This window comes from Nicotiana sylvestris, chromosome 11 (assembly GCF_000393655.2).
Source record: "Nicotiana sylvestris chromosome 11, ASM39365v2, whole genome shotgun sequence".
Lineage (NCBI taxonomy): Eukaryota > Viridiplantae > Streptophyta > Magnoliopsida > Solanales > Solanaceae > Nicotiana > Nicotiana sylvestris.
This window is the reverse complement of record NC_091067.1, coordinates 143,982,129-144,009,453: the sequence shown is the minus strand read 5'-3', so window position 1 is coordinate 144,009,453 and position 27,325 is coordinate 143,982,129. Positions and strand designations below refer to the sequence as shown.

The window sequence follows — 27,325 nt, the reverse complement described above, 5'->3', positions numbered from 1 at the left end:
AGTGTTTTCTTAAGGAATTTAATCTCATCCTAGTACCCAAGGTTATGGTTTATTTCCTCCAAGGATAGAACGAATTACACACTGATGTAGTGGTACTTCAAACCCCAGTATTTCAGCGAACACAAAATTCGGTAGCAAATTACACTTGTTGTTGCTTTGTTTGATGTTAAAAGTATGTAGAAGAAGGAGGAGAAACTCAGAAAATCGTATGAAAATTCTGAGCAGAATAGACTTGTATTTATAGCCAAAGTTGGGCTGAAATCTGAAGAGGTGCAACTCTTCAGAATGGTTGTTTCTGCAAAACGGCAACATCATAAATGTCATAACATAAATGGCTATTTACTCAACAATACAGAGGAAAAATTGAAGAGGGTAGTTTAATTTTCAGTTACACAACTGAAAAACGGATTGTATTTAATATTATTATTTATTTTAATATTAATACTCTCTTATTCAAACGAATATTTAATAGCTTTTCTGTTAATATTTTACTATTAATAAATAAATTTAGTCCAAAAAATTAATCAATCAATCATTTGACCAAGGCCGAAGTCGAGCGAGCAACGACGACGACGGCGCGAGACTTGCCTTCTTCGAAACTTTTTAAGAACTAGAAGAAGAGTAATTGCTTATATATACATAAAAAAAACCTCTGTCTCTTTCAATGGGACAATGTCCCTTTGCCAAGTGGGAAACTTAAAATTTCACTTAAAAATTTCATTTCGCTCAATTTTCATTCACCCTATATTAAGCATATCATAAACTTAAAATCCCAACACTTTCCATGTATCCTAGTTAAATTAACTATTTCATATTTAGTGACTTTACTTAATTTTAAAGGATTTTAATCATAGGTACATGTAATTGAGAGAGAGATTTCTGTTCGACTCGTGCGAGCACACGTGCAAAGCTTTGACTTGCAATGTCCTTCCATTTTGGCGGCTTCGCATTACACACATCGATTTCAGCACATCTAAAACAAGTGATCAGTTTTCAGATCACTTATTTATCAGTAATTAATAAATAAGCAACCTACCTTAATTGTGCAGATATTTTTAGCGTAATACATACTCCCGGTCCACCATAAGTGATCAATTTATCTTTTTATTTTGATCCAAAATAATTGTCCACTAATATAATCAAAATAAGATTCAACTTGTTTTTTCAAGACTTTCTTTATGTACGTATCCCTAAAAGGACTTTTACTCCTCACATTAACTTATGCTACAACATTTAATTAAGGGTAGTTTAATCACACTAACTATTTTTGTCTAGAATTTAGTATTTTTTTAGTGGGTGTGCTAAGGCAAACTGATCACTTATTGTGGATTGGAGGGAGTAAAACTCTTAACTTATGTACAATATAAAGAATTTTGATACTATTAGTGTATCTTAACCTATTATCATAGCTAACCTGATTTTCTAAGTAAATAATGTATCACTTTTTATGTACAGTTATCTGTAATTGTTTTTAGGTGAATTGATAATTATGGAAAATTCTCTTGCATTGTTAGCATAGAGAAGTTTAACTACAATATATTGGAAGCTTGATTATTAGAATGGTCAGATATTTTACAAATCTATGGACATTATACAAATAAGTACAGTAGCCAATGATCGACACAAAACTCAGAAGTCAATTAGAGTACACTCTTCAGATGAAATAGTTGCTATTCTAATGCTAGAAACTTATTACGTACTATTACACAGATTAGCTAGAAACAATACTGTGAAGTAATGCTCAAGGGCCGGTAAAAACTTACCCACATCCGATATTTGCACAGATGTTCATGCTATCATTAGGTTGGTGTAAACACCGGATGTGAGTAAGTTTTTACATTACCTCAACGGCCCTACTCCTTAACTCCAGTTGCTTTGACGGGGAAGAGTTGCAGGGTTTCGAGGGGTCTGTTGCTGCAACAGGGAATAGAATTTTGACCCATATTCTCTGTCATCATCAAAACCCAACCTTGAACGTTCGTTCTCAACATGTCATTCTCTGTTAAAGGAAGATCCACTCTCCCCACGTTGTTCAGCATTTGAGCTGACGATGTCTCTTTTCCTTCAGCCTATAATGAAAAGAATAGAGAAATGAGAAAGGTTATGGAAACTATAAAATATTTGAGTTTAAGTTCTATGCACCGATAGTATAATATAAATTTACACTATCACGTTACTTAAAAGATAATTAGAATTTAATTGTGTGACAACCATCTCGTTTAGAAGCTTAAGTATTAGTCATGATAACACATTTTTGTTTAATTAATTATGTTTCAACTTCAATAAACTCCGTCATGTGTGGGCTCAGGGGCGGATTTAGGGGGCGCAAAGGTGTTCACCCGAACCCCCTTCGCCGAAAAATGACACTCTGTATATAAAGCAAAATTTGGTTTTTACCTCTATATATTATGTTTTGAATCTCCTTCGCATTGCCCAAAAGCATGACTTAGTGGTCAAGGGGGTTCAAAATCATTTCAAGGGGGGTTCAAAATCATTATGAGGTCATTAGTTCAATTCCCACTAGCTACAATATATTTAAATTTTTTAGCTTATTCTTTAGCAGAAGTCCTGCCTCCGCCATTGTGCAAGTACATGAAAATTGAACCCTTTCCTGTTTTGATACCATATTGATAATTGTGTGGCCAGCATATATACTTTATCTACTTATTTATGTCTTGAAATACCATAAAAAGTGGGTAATAACCTAGAAATAGGGCACTTAACCTTATGCGACAGGTTAAATATACTGATAGTGTAAAAATCATTTGCACTGTCAGTGTACGTAAGTCAAATTGATGTCCCAATTATGACCGTACGTAAAAGTAATGCGTACATTATACTATACACATGAATATATACCTGATGAAGAAGTATAGTAGGAGAATGAGGGTAAAGTGTATGGACATTATGAAGAAAAGAAGGATAATTCTCAACGAAGTGAACGACGTCGTTGCTGTTAGTGTTGTTGATGAGCAGAGGTGATTGAGTATCATTATCTTCAGTAGGGTTTTTCTCCATTTGGTGAAGCAGCTGTTTTCTAAGCTTTTGCCTGTCTCTAGCTTTGTGATTTTGAAACCAGTAAAAAACATTCTTGCATTGAATCTTTCCAAAAAGAGAAAGGTGTGCTGTGATCTTTTGTACTTGAGAAGAAGTTGGATTTCTCAACCCTTTTCTATACAAATTTTGTAAAATCATCAGCTGTTGTGGTGTTGGACTCCATCTTGGTCGAGGCATTTTGGTAAAAAAAAAACTATCAAAACAATTTTTGTTTTTGTTTTCTCAAGAAAAGAAAACTTTCTGTTTTTGGTGTTTGGAGTGTATGTGTATATGTTTCTATAAAGGGTATAAATAGACAAAGATTTAAAGGTGGTCTTAAAATGGGTGGTCATGCTGATGTAGCCACGTCCTTTAAATGAATTAAATGAGGAGTTGAGTCTTATGTTAAATAAGGGTCATTTAGTAGGTTAGTTGTTGATAACGTCATCATCGTCCCTATTATTTAATTTACTCAACTGGCAGTGAATTATTGAAAATATTACTGCGTGGAATTTAGTGAAGAAAAGTAGTTCTACTAAAAGATTAGATAGTACATTCATTTGTTAAATTGGACTAAAACTAGGCCTACTCTACTTTCCACTCTTGGATCAAAGCAAATTAATTCTTTCTTTCTTTATTACTTCATCCATTTTAATTCCATTTTAATTTAGATGATATAATTTGACTTGCCATAAAGTTTAAGAAAAGAAAAAATATTTTTGAAATATGTGATTGTAAAACATAAAAGTAAAAGTTTTGTGGAACCTTAATATTTATGTGGTTATAAAAAAATTTTATTAAGGGTAAAGTAGATAAATGAAAAGTCTAAGGTTGGTTTATTTCTAAATATAAAAATGTGTTATTCTTTTTTGAACGAACTAATAAGGACAATGTGTCATTTAAATTAAAAGGGATGGAATATTTCAGTGACAGGTTAAGAGAAAAATGTATCTTGTTGAAAAAGTCAGACGAGACCTTCTTCTCTTGTAAATTGTTGTAATTATTCTATAGTTTGAAATGTTGTTACACTGGAATTTAAAGTCAAAGTTCAAGTGATAGGATAGTTTATAGAAGCTGTAATAATTTGCAAAGTGATAGGAAATAATTTCGTGTATCATTAATGGAAGACTCTTCTTCAATAATATAAAAAGTTGAGCAGTTATGTTCAAAATCTCAATGTGATAGAGTTTAAACTATCTCATCCTATCACTTGATATTTGAATTCAAATTCTAGGGTAACAACACATCAAACTCTAGGATAACTACAATAATTATACTAGACAGGTTCCATAGCCTTATAGTTTCTCCACAAATTTTAATTACGATTAACTAGTTGTCTTACTTAAAGATGAATTTGGAATGAATATATACGAAAAAAAGGTGAGAGTGACCTCCGTGGTGGATAAAACGGGGGAGGCAAAATTGAGATGATTTGGCGTGTGAAGAGGAGAAGCATAGGTATCCCAGTTAGGAGGTGTGAGCGGTTGAACATGGTGGGTATGAGGAGAGACAGAGATAGGCCAAAGAAGTATTGTGGAAAAAATGATTAGGCAGGACATAGCGTAGCCTAAGCTTACCGAGTATATGACCCTTGATAGAATGATGTAGATGTTGAGAATTAGGATAGAAGGTTAGTAGCTAATCTGTCTTTTTTTTACTATAAGTATTAGTATTAGTATGGTATTTTTTTATACTTAGATTGCTATTATTACCTACTATTTGATGGTTATCTTTCGCTTTGGTTTTCTTAATATTTTATTGTTGTTATTGCTTGTTGCTATTGCTTCTTTTCATCTTTTATTTAGTCGAGAGTCTATCGAAAACAAACTCTCTGTCCTCCCAAGGTAAGGGTAAGATTTGTTGACACGCTACGGTCCCTTGATCCCACTTATAAAAATTTACTGAGTTTATTGCTGTTATTATTGTTACTCAAAGATATTTCAATTCTTTTTAATTATATAACCGGGGAGTGTAGGGGAAAGGGGTACAGTCAGAATTAAACCTACAAGCTGATTAGGTGGTCACTTCAAGTGCTAGCACTCAAACTCAGTCAAAACAAGTTGGTATTTATAATAACCAAATTGACAAGGTACCTAAAAATAGAGACAGATTCAGTACTCGAACTTGATAGATTCAACTTTTAAAGTTTATAGCGGTGATTCAACTTTTTTCTTCATCAAAAGAATCAACTACTTCACTAGAGATATCATGTACACTCCATAATCACAGTAGACTTGTCCTGCAAGTGCAGAGCTAATGTTAATATTACGGGTTCGGTGGAATCCGAAAATTAATTTGGTCTAAATTTTATATTTGTCTTAAGAAATTCATCGTCTATACAAAATATTAATTTAAAATACAATAACTTAAAAAGATTAGAATTCCAAAACTCATAGCTTCAAATTCTGACTTCGCCCCGTGACTGAAAACTTTTTTTCACAAGTATGAATGTCTAAATGAGCTCCATGTTATACAAGGCAACAATCCCTCATATAATTACTCCAAAAAAAGCCTCACTCAGACTTAGGCAATATACCGCTTAAAATAAAAGTATAAAGAACCCATTAATCCATTACAAGAAACAAAATCTTACAGTCTTACTTTCAAATTACTACAAATTGAGTTATGATAATAGATCCATATTATAAGAATAAAATCATACGCACGCTACTGATGTGTGCAAGGATAATCTTTTTTTTTTTTTGCACTTAGCATATCAATTTGTTTCTCTTTAATTTGTGGACCACAAGTCCTTATTCGAGCTGATCGTCACATATCGGCCGAGCTCATTTTCTTTACGCGTTTGTTTTCGTAATCAATATGTACTCACTTTTTTGTTCATGTGTACGTACTGTTCAATCCCCCATAATTGGCAATCAAAAGTAATAACACTTACACCTACCAAGAGTAACTACGAGTAATCATATTTAATCAATAATTTATTATCCTCTGTATATAGAATAACGCGTATATACTCCATTTCTAGCCAGACATGAATCTTACAAAGCAATAACTAGACAAGTATTATACATTAGAAATGTATATATGTATACTCCATTAATAGTTCTAGCCAAATTAACCATGTTAGACCTTTTTTAATTCATAATAAACACATTATTTATTTCAAATCCTACTAATTTGCTATTATCGGCCAAGTTATAGTTCCTCAATAAGTGGGAGTTTAATTAACTGCTTTGAATGAGATCTCTATTTTCCTTATCTACATAAGTTATTGCTTTGTTCATATTTTGCACTACAAACCAAGCACACACAGCGCCTCTTTTTGCAGCCAATTTATTTAAGGCGGCTAAATAATGTGCGTCGCTAATCTCGTCGCACAAATCTTTTCTCACTCCGACAAAAATCTGGTTTTCATTAATTTCCACACTCGCTTGCATTCATTCACTGCCCAACGTATTAAAGTAAACTTTTAAATTCATACCCAATATGCGTAAAAGGGTTTATGTTTTATACAGTATATTTTTATTTTTTATATATAGTTATGGTATTCGAGTCAACGAACGCATACATCAGTTAAATTTATATTATATCTACTATCTCCTACCAACATCAGTAGCGAAGCTAAGAATTTCCTCAAGGGTGTTCAGTTTTAAAAAAAAAAAGTGAAAAAAATTTCCCGACAAATGGTGTTCAATATGTGTTATATAGTTCTAAAACGTAATATTATACCTATATATGTAGTGTAATTTTTCGACTAAGGGTGGTCAAATGACCACCCTTATGACCATGTGGCTTCGCCCTTGACCAACACATGTGTCACCTCCCACTAGCACATCGGTTAATTGTGTCTACCAAACTTGGACAGATAAGAAGAAATCATGTAGTAATATTTTTGTCTCTACTGGAATATAAACCTCAGATCGCATTGTTCTCAACTTACTTTATTATTCGTTAGGCAACATCCTCGGGTACCACGTTTAAGTTATATATACATTGACAAGATTAAAAACAAAATTCAACTTATCACTGCCATTAATATATAATCTCACTTTTATTAGGTTATCATTTAATATCTATTTGAATAATTTACTTATAAATAAATATGTACCATCAAATAAATCTTATAAGTAATTTAATTGTAAAAATAATTTTTCATTCATCAGTACATAAAACTTAAACTCAGGCGCGGATTTAGGGGGCGGAAGGGAGTTCACTCGAACCCCCTTTGACAAAAATTGCGCTGTATATATAAAGTAAAATCCATTTTTTATATCTATATTTTATATTTTGAATCCTTTTTATATAGTCCAAAAGCATAGATTAATGATCAAATCTTTTCTAACTTTTTTCTTTTTTTTAATCCTTCAGTGAAAATCCTACCTTCTTCACGGCTTGAACTAATATATATATATATATATATATATATATATATATATATATATATATATATATATATATATTCAAATAAATTATTCGAGATACAACAACTCTTTTAGACCGTCCACTAATCGATGATTGTCAACAAATTGTGGAACCCCTCTTACTTTCTTAAATGTGATTACAAATATAGCCCTGCTTGAGTCATATGAATGGCACTTTTCCTTCACTAATTAAGCCAAAATGCATAAAGATAATTTGACACTGTGGTTTTACTACTTTTGATAACTTCTAGACTACAGTTTTGGAAAAGTCGGACCTATAGAAAAGTAAAGAAGAGTTATAAATATCCGAACTAGAAAGTGTACTTTTGCAGAATATATGAAAAGTCAAAGAGCTTTTGGATCCCTAAGTCTAGACACCATTAATATTAATTTCAATCACGGATTAATCATGTACTAGTATCATAACATTATTTGGATATTAATTTTTTTCAAGTTAGTACAAAAGAAAGGAAGTACTGAATTATAAAGGCTGAAAAGAGCCGAAGCAATTAGTTATTTTGATCTTGCTTGTTGATGTGTTTAATCAATGTGATATTTTGAATTCTCATTTTAATGGAATTTAATAATATTTGGATTAATGAGAAGATCCTTCCAGTTAATTGTAATTACTCCCTCTGTTTCACAATAAGTGACCAATTTGCTTTGGGCACGCCCATTAAAGAAATACTAAATTCGATACAAAAATAGTTAATGTGACTAAATTACTCTTAATTAAATGTTGCAGTATAGTTATAGTAGCACTTACTTCTCTTCTCAAATGTGAGAAGTAAATGACTTTTTAGAGATACGTACAATTTTAGAAAAACAAATTGAATTTTTTCTTGATTATATAAATGGACATTTATTTTGGACCAAAAATAAAAAAAGTAAATTGGTCATTTATTGTAGACCGGAGGGAGTAGTTATTGTAATTGTTATCTAAACAAAGATGAAACACTTGATTGAACTATCAATCAATGTAGTAAGAGAAGCGGAAGAACAGTTAGAAGAAGCGGAGGAACAGATATGAAGAAGAAGAAGGAGAAGTAGAGAGTCAGACGATAGAGAGAGAAGTAGTGGAGAGTATTATTATTTTCTTTCAAAGTGTATTCTTTACGGTGTGATGTTATGTATATATAAAATAATTCCTTTAGCCTCATCTAACTAACTCTTAATCCTAACTTAACTAATTCTTCTAACAACCATTAACAGCTTTAACTAATTTGTAAGAGCCTTTTCATACAAAGACTATTCTGCTCTCGCTTTATTTAACATTCCCCCTCAAGCTAGGTGATGAAAAGATATTAAACATCCCTAGCTTGGACTTCAAATATTCATGTTGAACTGTAGTTAAACCTTTTGTAAGTACATCCGTTGGTTGCTATGTTGTAGAGATATACTTTGTAGCAATAAGACCCTATTGGATTCTTTCTCTCACAAAATGACAGTCTATTTGAATGTGCTTAGTCCTTTCATGATAGACAGGATTAGTAGATATTTTAATGGCTGCTTTGCTATCGCTGTGAATATCAATAGGCAATTTAATCTGAACTTCAATCTCTTTTAGCATTCCATGAAGACAAATTAGCTCAGCAACAGTTGTTGCTAAACTTCTATACTCCGCTTCTGCAGAGCTTCGAGATATAGTAGTTTGTTTTTTTGATTTCCAGGAGACCAAAGAATCACCAACTTTAATAAAAACCTATGTGACTTATTTTCTTGTTAATGGACATGTAACCCAGTCTACATCACAAATGAATAATTGTATAGATCTGATTGCTGGACAATAGGATTCCTTGACCAGGTTGATTCTTTATATACTTGACAATTCTCAAGGTAGCTTCCATATGAGATTTTTTTTTGTTCCTGTAGAAACTGACTTAGAGTCTGAACTCTAAAAGCAATATATGGTCTTGTTACTATTAAATAGAGAAGTTTTCCTATCAACCTTTGAAATGATACTTGATTAACCAGTGGATCATTGTCTGCTGATTTTGTTGTTTGATTAGTATATTCATCATACTGTTTAGAAGTAAGTTTCATATTGCTATCAATTGGAGTTACTGTTGGTTTTGTTGTAGCAAGTCCAGCTTCTGAAATTAACTCTAAAGCATATTTTATTTGATGCATTACAATACCTTCCTGTGACCTAGCAAAATCAATTCCCAAGAAAAACTTTAGCTCTCCCAGATCTTTCATCTTGAAGGTATTCTGTAATGATAATTTTGTTTCCTCAATAAGAGCTAGGCTATCTCCTGTGATTAGTAGATCATCTACATAGAATAATACAATAACAATCCCTCTGGTGGTCCTTTTGATAAATAATGAATGATCAAACTGACTTTGTTTGAAATGGAACTTCTAAAAAGTCTCACACAACTTTGTATTCCATTGTCTAGGAGCTTGTTTAAGTCCATATAGGGATTTAATAAGCCTGCATACTTTATTCTCCCCCTGGCTTCTAAATCCCTGAGTTAACTCCATATATATTTCATCAAGTAAATCTCCTTGATGAAAGGCATTGTATATAATAGAATTACTGATAAGGATAGAGTTTTGGAAGCTCCAAGAAGGCCATTTACAAGATCTCAAGTTAAAGAATTGCAGACTAAGGTTGTTGGACTTCACTGGCAAATAAAGAAGCTTCTAACTATAAAGGAAGAGCTCAAGCCCAAAGGAGAAGAATTGCCTAAGTTTTACAATTATTTCGTAGCTCAAATTGAAGTACAAGAGAAGGAAGATTGGGTCACACAAATCAGCCCTTGAAGTCCACCAAATGGGCTCAAAATAAGCTTAAAAGAGGTCCAAAAGGAGCCCAATTGGAGTCCAAACCAATGGCCCAAACTAGTTGTTTTAAGGCCCAAATCTGCCCCAAAGGGTCTTGGCCGCCCCCACCTAATTTTAATGACTTTTCTTACTCTTTAGCAACCACCCTACCTAATTGTAATGACTTTGTATGCCTTAGCAACCACCCTACCTAATTTTAAGGACTTTTATGCCTTAGTACTCCTATAAATAGGGAGTTCTTCTCATTCATAAGACACTACATTATTGATTAAGTATATCATACTTTGAGAGTTCTTTTGAACCTTTGTTACTTGTGCTTTGAGATTTATCTTTCAACCTTTACTAGTTCTTAGTTCAAGGTAGTAAGATTACTTCTCTTTTATGATATCTTTGATTCCTTTGTGGTATTCTTAGAAGGCGATTAATACTAGTTATTAATTGTTGTCTCAAGTTACTCGTAAAGTGGTCAAGATCCGAATCTATTGTTTTGATTTGCTTTTTAAGTAAAGGCGTTTGATTTCTTCCATAAATCAAGACGTTGTTACTTTGATCTTGTCAAGGCTATAGAACTTGCGTTCTTGGAAGTTCTTGGAATTCTTTCCTTGAATTCTTCCCATATCCTTTATTTTCATCTCTTTAATTCTAGTTGTTCAATTCCTTGTTGTTATTGCTTCCGCATTTACTTCTCAAATTCTTACTCTAATTTGGATTCCCGACCTAGTTGTTATCAAGTGGTATCAGAGCGGTTTTTATCAAGATTTCGTTCTTGGTAAGTCTTGGGATTTCTTGAATACTAAGAGCAAAGAAAAAAAAGAATTAACAAAAAAATAAAAATAAAACGAAAATCAGTTAAAAAAAAAGAAAAGAAAAGAATTGCTTGCTCTCCAAGAAATTTCGTTGTATTTTAATTTGTTTCCAAAAATTAACAAAGGAAACAAGAAGAGGGGGTCCTAGATTTCAAAGATAAGAAAAAAATTCAATTTTTCTTACTCTTTCTGATTTAAAGATATAGTCCTTTCCTTATTTTTGTTCGTGTCTTGTTTCAACCGAGCCTACTAGTTCTAGGATTTGGTTCTTCTTTCATTTGTTTCCCCAAAATCTATATTTTACTACTAAGAACTTCATACGAGTTGGGTTTAATTATAGATCTACAAAGTATTTTGTTCAAAGGTCATTTCGAGAGGAAAAAAAGCAAGTGTGTGTGTAAGAACAATTGAGGGAAAAGCCAATTTGTGGGATATAATTTAATTATTTTTTTAAGACATCGTGTACAGGTAGTGATGAACAAAGGATTCTCCAAGAAATCGAAATCAAAGAAAAAAATGATTTTACCTTGCAAGCTATGCATCAACAATTCGAAAGGTGGAATTTGCAATTTCAAGAAATGAGGGACATCATTGCTGAGCAAAATAATACAATAGCGGAACTTAGGAGGGGAAATAATGTTAGGCCCCAAGCTAGGAGAAATGTACCCCTTGCTCCCATTGTAAATCAAGAAAACTCTATAGATGACTTTAATGATATTGATTTTGATAGGGTGGGAAGATATAGGAGGGGACAAAGAGGTAGAGTAGAAGATGACAATATAAGTAGTATAAAGATGAAGATGTCATCATTCAAGGGAACAAGAGACCCAGACTTGTACCTTGATTGGGAGAGAAAGGTTGAAGCCATCTTTGATTGTCACAACTACTTTGAGGGTAAGAAAGTTAAACTTGCCGTTGTTGAATTTTCTGACTATGCTGCTATTTGGTGAAAAAAGCTTACTAGGGACAGATTGCAAGAAGGACAAACACCAGTTGCTACTTGGACTGAGATGAAGAGGGTGATGAGGAAGAGATTCGTACCATCACACTTTCAAAGATAACTACAACAACGTCTTCAAACATTGAAACAAGGGTCCATGTCTATGGCTGAGTACTTTAAGGCTATGGATATGGCTATGATCCAAGCCAATTGTACGGAGGAAGAAGAGGCTACAATGGCTAGGTTTTTAAATGGTTTAAATAAGGAAATAGTCGACGTAGTAGAATTACAACAATATATAACAATAGATGAATTAGTTGATTTGTTTGTAAAAGTAGAAAATCAAAATAAAAAAAGCAAGCTAGCTCGTGGAAAGGTCGAACAAGCACCATGTCCAAGAAGCCATGGCCAAATCATGAGATGAAGAGTTCTTATAGACCTCAAGAAGACAAGGGAAAAGGTAAATTTGAGAACAAAGAGGGAGGTAAAACCTTTAACCCTAAACCTTTTACACCTTCTAGTTCTATTCAATGTCATAAATGTAAAGGAATGGGACATATGATGCATGAATGTCCAATTAGAAGAAACATCATTCTAAAAGAAGATGGAGGATATGAGAGTGAAAAAAGTGAGGGAGAAGAAAAGGGATATGTGAGTGATGAAGATGATGTAGAACTACCTAATGATGGCATGGTTGGGGTAGTTAGGAGGATTATGACTATCAATTTGGGAAGCAATAGTGAAGAACAAAGAGAGAATATATTCCATACTAGGTGTGGGATAAAGGAAAAAACTTGTTCTATGATCATTGATAGTGGTGGTTGTGCTAATATGGTGAGTTCATACTTGTGGAAAAACTAGGACTTGCATGCATGAAACACTCTACTCCCTATAGACTCCAATGGTTAAATGATAGTGGTGAACTAAAGGTAAACATACAGTGCATGATTTCATTTAATGTTGGTAGATATGAGGATGATATTCTTTGTGACATAGTACCTATGTAAGCTTGTCATATATTATTGGGTCGTCCTTGGCAGTATGACAGGAATGTTTTTCATGATGGAAGAAAGAATAGATATTCTATTGAACTAAATGGCAGGAAATTTGCTCTTGCACCTTTATTTCCTTCTCAAGTGTTTGAAGATCAAAAGCGATTAAGAGAAATAATGAGAAAACCAAGGGGAGGGATAAAAAGTGAGCTTGAGGGAAAAGAAAAGAAAGGAGGCCAAGAATTAGAAAAAAAGAGAGATGGCCGAGAGAAAGAGAGAGAGGGCAGCAATTTTAGAGAAGAGATAAAAAGGGGTTCGAATGAAAAAATAGACAGTCTTGGTGAGAGGAAAGAGGCTTAGGAAAGAAAAAAAGACAGTTTCTAGATAAAAGCCAAAGAGTGTTTAAATGCAAGAAAAGAGGGGTTGCCATAATACTACTTACTTACAAAGAAGCTTTGATTAATTCCTAGTTGCTAACTTCTTCTTTGCCAAGTAGTATTTCTTCTCTTTTGCAGGATTTTGAAGATGTCTTTCCAGAAGATATTCCTTATGGATTTCCACCTTTACGTGACATTGAGCATCAAATTGATTTTGTGCCTGGATCACAAATCCCAAATAGGCCAGCCTATAGGAGTAATCCAGAAGAGACAAAAGAACTTCAAAGGCAAGTTGAGGAGTTGCATGAGAAAGGCTTTGTGAGAGAGAGCATGAGCCTTTACTCTGTTCCCGTCCTATTGGTACTAAAAAAGGATGGAACTTGGAGGATGTGTGTGGATCGTAGAGCAATCAACATGATTACGGTAAGTATCGCCACCCTATTCCTCGTCTTGATGACATGTTGGATCAATTACATGGATCCAAAATCTTTTCTAAAATTGATTTAAAAATTGGTTACCATCGATTCAAATGAATCTTGGAGATGAATGGAAAACTGCTTTTATGACCAAATATGGGCTTTATAAGTGGTTAGTTATGTCTTTTTGCTTGACTAATGCACCTAGCACTTTCATGAGATTAATGAATCATGTTTTTAAGTATTTTCATGGAAAATTTGTTGTGGTGTACTTCGATGATATCTTGGTCTTTTCTAACACTTTAGAAGAGCATGTAGAACACCTAAAATAAGTTTTTGAAGTTCTTAGAAAGCAATTTTTATTTGCTAATCTTGAAAAGTGTACTTTTTATGTGGATAGTGTGATTTTCTTAGATTTTGTAGTTAGTTCTAAAGGAGTTGAGGTTGATGACGAGAAAATCAAATCAATAAAAGAAATGCCTAAACCTAAGAGTGTAACTGAAGTTAGGAGTTTTCATGGACTTGCTAGTTTTTATAGGAGGTTTGTGAGAGACTTTAGCACTATTGCTTCTCCTTTAACTGAAGTTATTAAAAAGGATAAGATTTTTAAATGGGGAAAAGAACAAGATGATGCTTTTAACTTGTTAAAAGAAAATTTATGTTCTGCTCTGTTGTTACAATTGCATGATTTTTCTAAATTTTTTGAAATTGAATGTGATGCTTCTGGCAAAGGAATAGGTGTTGTTTTGATGCAAGATTCTAAATCTATTGCCTACTTTACTGAGAAGTTGAGTGGAGCCACATTGAACTATTCCACTTATGACAAAGAGCTATATGTTTTGGTAAGGGCTTTAGCCACATGGCAACATTACTTATGGCCAAGAGAGTTTGTCATTAAAACTGACCATGAATCCTTGAAATACTTGAAGAGTCAAGGTAAGCTTAGTAGAAGACATGCTAAGTGGGATGAATTCATTGAAACTTTTCCTTATGTAATTTCTTACAAACAAGGGAAAGAGAATGTTGTTGCTGATGCACTTTCAAGAAGGTATGTCTTAGTTTCTACCTTGACTTCTAAATTGATGGGTTTTGATCAAATCAAGGAACTTTATGCTAATGATGTTGATTTTGGCAAAATTTTTGCAGATTGTAAGTTAGGTCCTTTTGAGAGGTTTAACCTCCAATATGGGTTTCTCTTTAAGGAAAATAAGTTGTGTGTCCCTAATTGCTCTTTACGTGAGACATTAGACATACTTGCTGAAAATTTCTTTTGGCCTGGAATGAGAAAAGACGCTGAAAGAATGTGCACACAATGTTTGGAATGTAAACAAGCTAAATCTAAAGTGTTACCACATGGTCTTTACACGCCATTACCTGTTCCTACTTCACCTTGGATTGATATTTCTATGGATTTTGTGTTAGGTCTACCTAGAACAAGGTATGGTAAGGATTGTATATTTATTGTAATAGATAGGTTCTCCAAAATGGCTCGTTTTATTCCTTGTTTAAAGACTAATGACGCTTCACATGTTGTTGATCTTTTTGTAAAAGAGGTTGTCAAATTGCATGGTATACCTAGAACTATTGTTAGTGATAGGGATGCTAAGTTTTTGAGCCACTTTTGGCGTGTGTTTTGGGGGAAGTTAGGTACTAAATTGTTGTTTTCTACTTCTTGTCACCCACAAACTGATGGACAAACTGAAGTAGTTAATAGAACCTTAGGAAACATGTTGAGGGCTGTTTTGAAAGGTAAATTAACTTCATGGGAAGATCACTTACCTATGATTGAATTTGCTTACAATAGAACAATCCATTCTTCTACAGGTATGTCTCCTTTTGAGGTTGTTTATGGTTTTAATCCCTTCACTCCCCTTGATTTATTACCATTACAAACTAATGATATTGCTAATCTTGATGGTAGGACAAAGGCTGAGATGATGAAAAAAATTCATGAACAAACAAGGCTTGCAATTGAGAAGAAAAATGAGCAAACTGCCTTGAGAAAGAATAAGGGACGAAAGCAAGTTATTTTTAAACCTGGAGATTTAGTTTGGGTTCACTTTAGAAAGGAGAGATTTCCTTCCAAAAGGAAGTCAAAGTTGCATCCTAGAGGAGATGGCCCATTTCAAGTCCTTGAAAGGATTGGAGACAATGCTTACAAGTTGGACCTTCCTGGTGAGTTCCAAGTAAGTGCCACATTTAATGTTGCTGACTTATCTTTGTTTGATGTAGGATCGAATTCGAGGACGAATTCTTTTCAAGAAGGGGGGAATGATAGCATCAAGAACAAGGATATAGTTAAGGACAATGATAGAGATGATAGAGTTTTGGAAGCTCCAAGGCCATTTACAAGATCTCAAGCTAAAGAGTTGCAAGCTAAGGTTGCTAGACTTCAATGGCAAATAAAGAAGCTTTTAATTGTAGAGGAAGAGCTCAAGCCCAAAGGAGATGAATTGTCCAAGTTTTACAATTATTTGGTAGTCCAAATTGAAGTCCAAGAGGAGGAAGATTGGGTTACCAAATCAGCCCTTGAAGTCCACCAATAGGGCTCAAAATGACCTTAAAAGAGGTCCAAAAGGGGGTGTTTCAAAAGGAGCCCAATTGGAGTCCAAACCAATGGCCCAAACTAGTTGTTTTAAGGCCCAAATCTGCCCCAAAGGGTCTTGGCCGCCCCCACCTAATTTTAATGACTTTTCTTACTCTTTAGCAACCACCCTACCTAATTGTAATGACTTTGTATGCCTTAGCAACCACCCTACCTAATTTTAAGGACTTTTATGCCTTAGTACTCCTATAAATAGGGAGTTCTTCTCATTCATAAGACACTACATTATTGATTAAGTATATCATACTTTGAGAGTTCTTTTGAACCTTTGTTACTTGTGCTTTGAGATTTATCTTTCAACCTTTACTAGTTCATAGTTCAAGGTAGTAAGATTACTTCTCTTTTATGATATCTTTGATTCCTTTGTGGTATTCTTAGAAGGCGATTAATACTAGTTATTAATTATTATCTCAAGTTACTCGTAAAGCTGTCAAGATCCGAATCTATTGTTTTGATTTGCTTTTTAAGTGAAGATGTTTGATTTCTTCCATAAATCAAGACATTGTTACTTTGATCTTGTCAAGACTATAGAACTTACGTTCTTGGAAGTTCTTGAATTCTTTCCTTGAATTTTTCCCATATCCTTTATTTTCATCTCTTTAATTCTAGTTGTTCAATTCCTATTCCCGACCTAGTTGTTATCAGTATACATCCATTTGATATGTACACCATTTCTTTGAAGCTACAATGCTTGACACAATTCTTACTGTAACCATTCTCACTACTGGTGAAAATATTTCTTGATAATCAATTCCTTTATTTTGACTATATCCTTTAGCTACTAGCCTAGCTTTAAACCTCTCAATATCACCTGAAGCTTTATATTTGATTTTGTAAATCAACTTACATCCAATAGGCCTCTTACCTTCTGGTAGTGTTATAATATCTGATGTGTGGTTGTTCTCCAGTGCTTTTATTTCTTCATTCATAGCATCTACCCACTTAAGATCTTGAACAACTTGAGAGTAACTAGTAGGTTCAGTGATTGAGGAGGTTGCTGCAACATATGCTTGATACTTAGGAGATATTCTGTCATAACTGATGTACTTATCTAAGGCATAAGGAACATCTTGATGGATATTTAGAGATACAAAGTCTTTCATCCATACTATAGGTTGTTTTCCTCTGCATGATTTTCTAAGCTGAGGTTGCACTTGTCTTTGAATTTCTGTAGATGCTTGAGATGTCTCAAAATGTTACTGATGTTCTGCAGATATTTATTATATTCTCCTTGATTACCAAAGCTATGAGCCTCTGAATAGTTATGGTTTGTTGGCATATATGAACTATTTTCAACTTCCATATTATGATGAGTGTGAAATACCCTTTCAACTTCATTTGAAGAGCCATTGTTTGTAGTACCTATTGTTCTCATTTCAAATAGAGATTCACAATTATCGTATAAAATTTCTAGTTGTGTGGTATTATCCAAAAACACAGGTTTTAAAATACTAGCTTTACTTGCAAATGGGAATGCGTCTTCTCTAAATATGACATATCTACCAACAAAGAAAGTTTGGTTAGCTAAATCAAATAGTATTAACCTTTTTGATTTTCTGAATAACCCATGTGAACTGATGGTCCTGATCTAGGCATTAACTTGTATTGTTCTTGAATAGTTTTAGCAAAACATACACACCCTAGTACCCTAAGATGATGAATGGCAGGTTTCATTTTATACAGTTTTTCAAAAGGAGACATATTCCTAATGACTGAACTTGGCATTCTGTTTATTAGATATACTGCTACTAACACACAACATTCCCAGAATTTAATAGGGATTTGAGCTTGAAATCTCATAGCTCTTGTGACCTCTAATATATGTCTATGTTTCCTCTCAACAACTCCATTTTGGTGAGGGGTATAGACACAAGTTCTTTGGTAAAAAACCTCTAGGTCTTTGAACAAAGATTCACACACAGAGTTTACAAACTCTGTTCCATTATCAGTTCTGATTGTTTTTACTATTTTTTCAAATTGAGTTTTGGCATATTTAAGAAAATTCTGAATTAATACACAAACATCAGATTTTTGTTTCAGTAGAAATATCCATGTCATTCTTGAATAGTCATCTACAATAGTCAGAAAGTATCTATTTCCATCCCATGTAGGTACTTTATATGGTCCCCACAAATCTATATGTATTAGATCAAAACAATTTACTCTAAATACTACTTGTAGGAAATGGTAGCCTAGTTTGTTTGGCACAAGGACACACTGTGCATTTTTTTATTCTATATTTGATGGTTTCTAAATCTGCTTGAACCAATTTTTTTAATACTTGAGTAGATACATGCCCCAATCTTCTATGCCACAAGTCTATATCTATATTTCCAGCTTCAATTGTATCATGACTTCTTGTAGTTAATGCCTTCAATTTCTCTTTTTCTATTGAGTCAATGTATAGAAGATAAAGTCCACCATCCTCTTTGTCAATCCCCTTCACCTTCCAAGTGAAGAGTTCCTAAAACACACAGAAATTAGGAAAGAAAGTAGTTGAGCACTGTAACTTCTTAGTTAGTTTTGAAACTAATAAGAGATTATATTTGTCACGACCCAAAATCCGGACTCGGTCGTAATGGTGCATATCGTGAAACAAGGTCAGCTGACACAACTCCCTATTCATTTTTAACAGTTATAATAGTTCAATTTAAATTATTAACATGCGATCAATCCCAAAATAAGAGTAATAGAACAAATGCAAAAATATACACAGCCCGACATCGAGGTGTCACCAGTCATGAGCATCTAACATAAGTCTAAGAGTATGGAAAAGACTAAATAGTCTACTACAATTTAGTACAAAAAAAGATAAAGATAGCAAGGAAAAGCACTGGGCTGCGAATGCCGAGCAGCTACCTAGTGATCTCTGCACGGTCTGCTGGAAGCAATCAACCCCCGCTAGCAGGGCCCGAAGCTCCTGAATCTGCACACAGGGTGTAGGGAGTAATGTGAGTACGCCAACTCAGTGAGTAATAAAAATAAATGAAGGCTAAGCGATAAGTAAACACGTAAAATATAGCAAAATGCTACAAAGAGGCAGTGTAAAACCTTTACAAAGCAATAAAATAGTGAAATCTTATAAAAATACCTTAGTTCAGTATAAGCTTCTTTAAAGCATCTTTTAAAGTTAAACGAGTAAATGAAAAGCAGTGGGAAAAGGATAAATACATAAAATCAGCCATTCGGGCAAAGTACCAACAGAATCAGCCCCTCGGGCTATCTCACAATCACGCATATCAGCCCCTCGGGCAATAACATGGAACAACATCAGCCGCTCGGGCTATATCATATCTCAAATTGGGTGCCCGCGCTCACTGGGGGTGTACACACTCCGGGAGGGCCCCCTTACAGCCCAAGCGCAATATCAAGCCATCTCGTGGCATAATCAATAGGCTCTCGGCCTTATATTAAGCCACATTGTGGCATACAACTCAGGCTCTCAGCCTCATAATCATGAATCAGCTCAATACCACTGCGGCGCACAGCCTGATCCCAAAATAACCTCACAATACAGGCCCTCGGCCCTACTCAGTCAGAAATCTCTAAAAGCCACTTGGGCACAGTAAAATATGATGCTCAGCTCAAAATATCATTTAAGATGTCAAAACAGTATAAACATGGTTGAGTTATAAAAAATAGTAGAATATAGCATGACTGAGTATAAGTATAAAGTCAAAACAGTGAGGAATAGTAGTAACAATCCCTTAAGGGTCCAAAAGAGTTGGCACGAGGCCCAAATATGTCATTTAGCCCAAAACATGATAATAACAAACAGTTTCAATCAAATACGCAGTAAAACAGTCATTTGGGATGGACTAAGTCACAGTCCCCAACGGCGCATGACCCATGCTCGTCATCTAGCGTGTTCGTCACCTCAACATAGCACAACAATGTGAAATCCGGGTTTCATACCCTCAGGACAACATTTACAATCATTACTCACCTCTATCCGGTCCAAACTCTAGCCCGTGCAGTCTTTGCCTCTCGAATCGGCCTTCGGATGCTCCAAATCTAACCAAAATCAGTGCAAAACCATCAAAATATGCTAAGGAAACAAAGCTCACTCGAAAGAAATCAATTTACAACACAAATCCCGAAATTGGCCAAACCCGACCCCAGTCCCACGTCTCGAAATTCGATAAAAATTATATCAATAGACTCCTTATCACTCCCCGAGTTTATTCATATCAAAAGCACCAAAATCCAACCACAAATGACCCCTCAAATCCCTAATTGTAGGTCTCCAATTACAAGCCCTAGTTCTTTAATATTTAGGTTTAAATTCTATAAATTCCATGATTAATTAGGTAGAAATCACATTAGGATTAAGTATTAAGTCCATAAATCATACCTCCAAGTGTTTCCCCTTGATTCCCCCTTCAATCCTCTTCAAAAAGCTTCAAAATCTCTCAAAAATGGAGAAACTTAGGCTAAAAATCGCGGATATGGCCTTTTAAATCATTCTACCCAACTATTTCAAATCCTTCTTCGCGAACGCGGTCAAAGCCTCGCATTCACGAAGCACAAACTTAAGTTGACCATTTCCCTTCATCGCGAACGCGACAAATTGCACGTAAACGCGAACCTTTCACTTCACAACTCACCGCGAACGCGGCCACCCACTTGGAAACGCGAAGACTAAGCTGACCTGGACCCAGCTGCTTGCCTTTTCTCTACGCGAACGCGACTAACCCCTCGCAAACGCGATGACCATTGAGCTCAACCCTTCGCGATCGTGTGACCTCTTTCGCGAATGTGAAGGCCAACTTCACTGCCTCCCATCCTAACCCTTCGCGAACGCGAGGGTCCACTCGCGAACGCGAAGGCCAAAAGTTTGCAACACTCACAATAGATTTTCTGCAATTTTCTCAACTTGAAATGATCTAACCACCTGAAACTCACCTGAGGCCCTCGAGACCTTAACCAAACATGACAACCTATCCCATTACATCGTTCAAACTTGTTCCAACCTTCGGAACTCTCAAAACAACATCAAAACACCAAATTTGCATCGGATTCAAGCCTAAAAATTCCAAAATCTTCCAAATTCTTCCAACTTTCACTTTCGATCAAAAATTCTATCAAATCACATCTGAATGACCTGAAATTTTGCACACACATCCTAAATGATACAACGGACCTAATGCAACTCTCAGAATTCCATTCCGACCTCTATATCAAAATTTCACCTACAAACCGGAAAACGCCAAAATTCTAATTTCGCCAATTCAATCCTAAATCTACTCCGTACCTCCAAAACATATTCCGATCATGCTCCTAAGTCCAAAATCACCTCCCCGATGCTATCAGAACCATCAGAACTCACATCCGAGCCCTTTATCACATAAGTCAATATCTAGTTGATTTTTCCAACTTAAGCTTACTCAAAAGAGACTAAGTATTTTAAACCTTACCAAAATCTCTCCAAACCCGAACCAACCAACCCGATAACATAAAATACAGTTGAACAAGGAAATAAGAAGCAAAAATGGGGGAAACAAAGCGGTAACTCATGAAACAACCGGCCGGGTTATTACAATATTTAAATTGTGGAACATAAAATACATTTGTTATTAAGCTATCTTCTAAAATTGAGCTGGACCCTATATGTGAAACTACTGTAACATCTCCACTGGGTAGCAGGATTTTCTTTGAGTTTTTCTGTTTCTGTAATTGTATTTTTCTTTAGAAAATTTATGTCTGAAAGCATATGGTTTGTAGCACCTGTATTTATAATCCATTGTTTAATGCAATTAGTGACAAGTAAGGCTGCTTCCATACTTGCTGCATTTGCTGAAAATGCAGAATCATTAGATGTAGTCTTGTTCAATAGTTGAAGAATTTGTTCATACTGATTTTTAGTAAATGCATAATTTGCCATCTGACTCACAGGATTGTCATCATTCATGTTGTTTGTACTAACTTCAGTACTTTCATTTTTTCCATAGTTGGATGTGGATTCTTTTTGACTCTCTCGATTACCTAAATTATGCCCAGTATTGCACCTTTCTGTTAGGATATTGGCATTATAGACTACACTTGTATTTGAGTTACCATTCCCTTTCCTTTTGTTTTTGAAATCGTTTGGATAACCAACTACCTTATAGCAATTTTCTTTGCTATGTCCCTTCATCTTGCAAACCTTATAGAAGTGATAAGCATTCCTTCTAAACCTTTGATTAAAATTCTGAGATCCTCCAGCTTTAGAATACATTGTTGCTTCATAACTTCCCATCTGAACTGTAGGATTAGCACCTAGAATTCCTGAAGTTGTAGCTACAGATTTTTGTCCTTCATCACTAACAATTAAGGCATATATCTGATTAACAATGGGAGTAGGGCATCTCATCAGAATCTGACTTGTTGCTTGTGAATAAGAGTCGTTTAGTCCCATCAAGAATTGATATAGTTTCAATTTCTGCAAATAAGCTACAAATTCTCTTGATTTTGGACAATCACAACCTGGAGCTGCCATTAGTGCTTCAAACTCTTCCCATAGATCTTTTAATTTGAGAAGTATACTGATACAGATGTTGTTCCTTGTGATAGTGTAACAATTTCTTTGTGAAGATTAAAGGTTCTTGAGCCATCAACCTTGTTGAATCTTTCAGCCAGATCTTCCTATACCACTTGTGCACTAGACGCACACGTGATTCCACCAAGTAGCCCTTTTTCAACTGAATTCATAATCCAAGAAAGAACAATTGCATTCACTTTTTCCCAATGATTCCACATCATTTCTAGGAATTTTTCCTAGCTGCATGTGCCATCTACTAGCCCCAACTTGTTTCGACCTAGCAATGCAACTCTCATTGATCAGAACCAAATAAAATAGTTCTCTATTCTAGTTAATTGGAATGAAATGATCTGAATCCCACTCACATTTGCAGGAGACAAGAATAAGGGATTATTGTAGTCAATTCCAATGACTTGATTCCCTTGATTCAACCCAGGTTGTGTTGCATATTCATTTTGAAGATGATTTCCTATTTGAACCATAGTTTCGCCATTTACTGCCATTTTTTTTTATCTTGCTCAAGATTTGGACAGATCAAACGCAGATTTTTTTGGAACAAACAAGAAATGTTTCTGACTTGAATTTTGGATTGTGATGGAGCTACGATTATGTATCGTATAGCTCTGATACCATATAATTGTTAGCTAAACAGAGATGAAACACTTGCTTCAATTATCAATCAATGTAGTAAGAGAAGCGGAAGAACAATTAGAAGAAGCAGAGGAATAGATATGAAGAAGAAGAAGTAGTAGAGAGTCAGATGATAGAGAGAGAAGTAGTAGAGAGTATTATTATTTTCTTTAAAAATATATTCTTTACAATGTGATGTTATGTATATATATAACAATTCCTTAAGTCTCATCTAACTAACTCTTAATCCTAACTTAATTAATTCTTCTAATAACCATTAACAGTTTTAACTAATTTATAACAGCCTTTCCATACAAAGACTATTCTACCCTCACTTTATTTAACAGTTATTAGAATGAAATTAAACAAGATATTGTTTACTAAACATTCTAGAAAAAATAGTATTGAAAGATGACTCGTTATTATCGATCCAATATTTTTTATCCTAAACCAATACTCCACCCGTATATCTCCTAAATGTTTATTTGCGGATGAAATAGATTTTGATTAATATTTTAAATTAACTAGAAAAGAAAATAGTTGTAAACCGAACGAAAATGACACAAAGATCATTGGAAAAACATATTTACTCTTCCCAAAGATCATTGGAAAATATTTGCTGTTTTACCCAAGTCTGGTGACTTATTAATGGATCAAGAACTCCCTTATTGGTGATGTATAGTAACACAATTAAATAAATTTGTACTTGCTATATATCCCAAATAAATAGGAAGAAGCAATAATAAATGACGAGGAATGAGTTGCAAAAAGAAAAAAATGGAAGTGACGTTGTCATAGCTAAATTGAGTGGTTTACAGTAGTTGGACTCGAAAAATTCAGCTATTGTCATCATTTCAGACCTGATCTTGTCCTTGAATTTATTGGGTATCTATTTGAGTGGGTCAAAAAATTAGGAAGCGAAGCCATCTACAATTAATGGGTCGGGTACAAAATTCCTATCTACGTCAGCGAAAAGGCATTAAAACCAAGATTTTTTATGAGAGAAATTTTTATTTTTTATTTTTGGAAAATTTTCAGGGAAATCTTCAACCGCTACCTTTTGGGTATGCACTGGGAAACTTATTATACAGTAGTTCACAAACCACAAAGGAAATATAAACCGTACTAGACAAGCTCGATGCAACGAACTCTAACTAAGAAGGTTACTGGTGAAGAGAAGCGATCAGAAGTCTCCTATGTGGGATCGATTATCGTGGAATTACAATCAAGATTGACCTAATAAAAAAATTCTCTAAATTATCCTGGAATTATAATCAAAATTACCTTCTACATGGAGTAGATAATTCTATAATTGTAGTATAAATTCTTTTTTTCCAGTTTTAACTAATATCCTCATCTAAATAAAAGATAGATTTAATCCTAGATTTTTTATCGGAATAATCCACTTAATCTCTCCAACCAAATTATGTAACTTTGTGGGTGCTCTCTTACCCCCTAAATTGTGATACCCCAGGCGAATCTCACATCGACAAAATACGGGAGAGATGTTGGATATATGAGGTTAAAATAGTACGGGCTAGCCAGGTTTCGGATTGGTCATTCAAAAATAGCCTGCGTTTGTCAAGTCATTGAAAATAGCCATTATTTTGCTGCAATAGAGACCGATCCAGCACAATATACTGGAGTTTGGTGCACCTGTGTATGAACTTCCAGCATATTATGCTGGACCGGTATACTTTGTTGTCTCCGGTATATTATGCTGGACCGGTATATTATATTGGACTCCAGTATATTAGACTGGAGTTCCAGTATAATATATTGGAACTCCAGTATATTATGCTGGAGTATTTTTTCGGATTTTGAATAGTGTTTTCATTCAGATTTATCTTTACATGAAAAGTGGCTAAATTTCGATTACTTTTGAAACTGTGGCTATTTTTGAATGACCACTTGTAAATCTGATTATTTTTGAATTTCTTCAGCATATAAGTAGACATGCCTTAAACTCTAATAAAGTGTTTGAAATCAGTGCGAATAAACCTAAAGCGTAATAAATATAAAGCGGACAATATCACTAGTGAGCTGTGTTGTTACATTAATACTGTATAATGCTTCAAGTTTCAAACTAGGAACAAGTAAGGCGACAAATAAGCATAATGTGTTCCTCCCCCTGTTTTTCAATAGAACTATGATGACACAATTCAAACTGCCTTTATTTGTAATAGTAGTACAACAAAAGAAAAGAGCTTGTCACTATTGCCAACTACTTTTTGTCTTTGGTTTCATTGTTAGGCAATGTTGGTCGAATTAAAGGAAGAAAAAGAAAAACGAAATGAACAAAAAATGTAATCCTCATGATGGTCGTAGAGTCCCCCTATTTACACGTCTTAGTGTTTGTAATATAATTCAAAATTTGGAAATATTGTGATGGACGAACTTTAAATATATTATAGTGTTTGTAATATAATTGAAATCAACATTGTAAAGAACTTAGACGATGAAAGCAAATAATGATACGTGTTAAATGAAATTAATACAATATGTGGCACTATTGTATAGGTTCAAATTTGGACGACCACAACCATTGACGAGTACGGTAAGAGACGAGGTTCATACGACGCAGCGTCCTTTGGTTGCTGTAGAGGGTGACGACTGACAGCGGTTAGTAAACGCACAACATTTGCAGTAGTGTAGGCGCAACAGGAGACAATAGAAATATGTTTTTTGAATATTCTTTATGTTATACTTTTTAGGGTTCAGGAGGGAATTGTCCCTTATAAATAGAGGGAGAAGACTTTGTAAAAGGGGGATCGAAAAGTGAATACAAAAATGACAACTTTTGCTTATCACAGTTCTGGAATCCACACATCATTTTTTATCTTGGTCAATAGCATCCATTGCAATATTTCTCTACATTCGAAGTTAATATATTTACGCTTAATCGTTTGGTTTCAACATATTAAGAAGCATTATTCACCTTGTTCATCCCTTGCATCTTTTAATCTAGATTTTATTATGCTTGGCTGAGATTTACCTCTTCATCTTCATTAATTGATTTAATAAAAAAAGTTCCGATATCTTTTGGTCAAGCAATTTGGCGCCGTCTGTAGGGATTTCTTTAGCTAAGATTTTAGTCTCATCTAGACTCTTGAAATGGATAATCACCTCTTCCTAGCTTTGTACAAACTAACAATGGCATGGAAATGAGATGCAAGGCAAAAAGCAATAGTAGGCGTCACAACTAAGCTCCTGAATACCATCAACGAAGACAGCAGGGAAGATAACGAAAACGAGACACCGAACACCACACCCAGGGGAGACGCTTCACCTCCCCCGTATGAAAGCGTAACTGCTTCGCACGAGAAGGAAGCCTTTGCCATCTGCAACAGGAGAGGCACCACCGACAGTAAGAAGATTGCTGGAAGAATGGCTAACAAGTACTCTGAACACCATACTTGAAAAGCCCGCCCAAAGGGATAACAGGAATATTGCACATGCAGATGTCACGATAAATGCTTATGAGCAAGATGCCCCCCGTACAGGTAACACTCATGTCGCTAATGATGCAGGTAATGATACGCTTGTAGCTGTTTTAAAGAAAATGGAGGAGATGAAAAATGAGAATAAGGTCCGTGACCAAATGAAGGAACACCAAGAGAGGGTTGACTGTTGATGCCCAATTTTTCTCTGTATATTTCTATATGCGAAATACTTTTAAAATAGCATATGTATGTATATATAAGTATTTACAAATATTTTTATTATTTTTTCTTAATTTTAAAGGCTTTTAAAATCAATTTTATTGCCTTATTTTATCAAGAAAAATCCAATAAGTGCCCAAAATTATTATTTTTGGTGATTCACTTATTAAAT

General features: G+C 34.5%; 2 protein-coding genes across 2 annotated transcripts; both read right to left on the bottom strand.

Annotated features, from left to right (window-relative positions):
• Positions 1 to 1,617: 1,617 nt before the first annotated feature.
• Positions 1,618 to 3,298, bottom strand: LOC104240624 (WUSCHEL-related homeobox 3-like). Its single transcript, XM_009795488.2, has 2 exons — positions 2,860 to 3,298; positions 1,618 to 2,069 (listed from the first exon to the last, which is right to left on the bottom strand). Exons 1-2 carry the CDS (start codon positions 3,232 to 3,234, stop codon positions 1,854 to 1,856), a joined length of 591 nt encoding a protein of 196 aa, XP_009793790.1. The 5' UTR covers positions 3,235 to 3,298; the 3' UTR covers positions 1,618 to 1,853.
• Positions 3,299 to 16,982: 13,684 nt separating this feature from the next.
• On the bottom strand, positions 16,983 to 17,444 carry LOC138881780 (uncharacterized mitochondrial protein AtMg00820-like). Its single transcript, XM_070162045.1, has one exon. The coding sequence runs from the start codon at positions 17,442 to 17,444 to the stop codon at positions 16,983 to 16,985; it is 462 nt and encodes a 153-aa protein (XP_070018146.1).
• Positions 17,445 to 27,325: the final 9,881 nt, after the last annotated feature.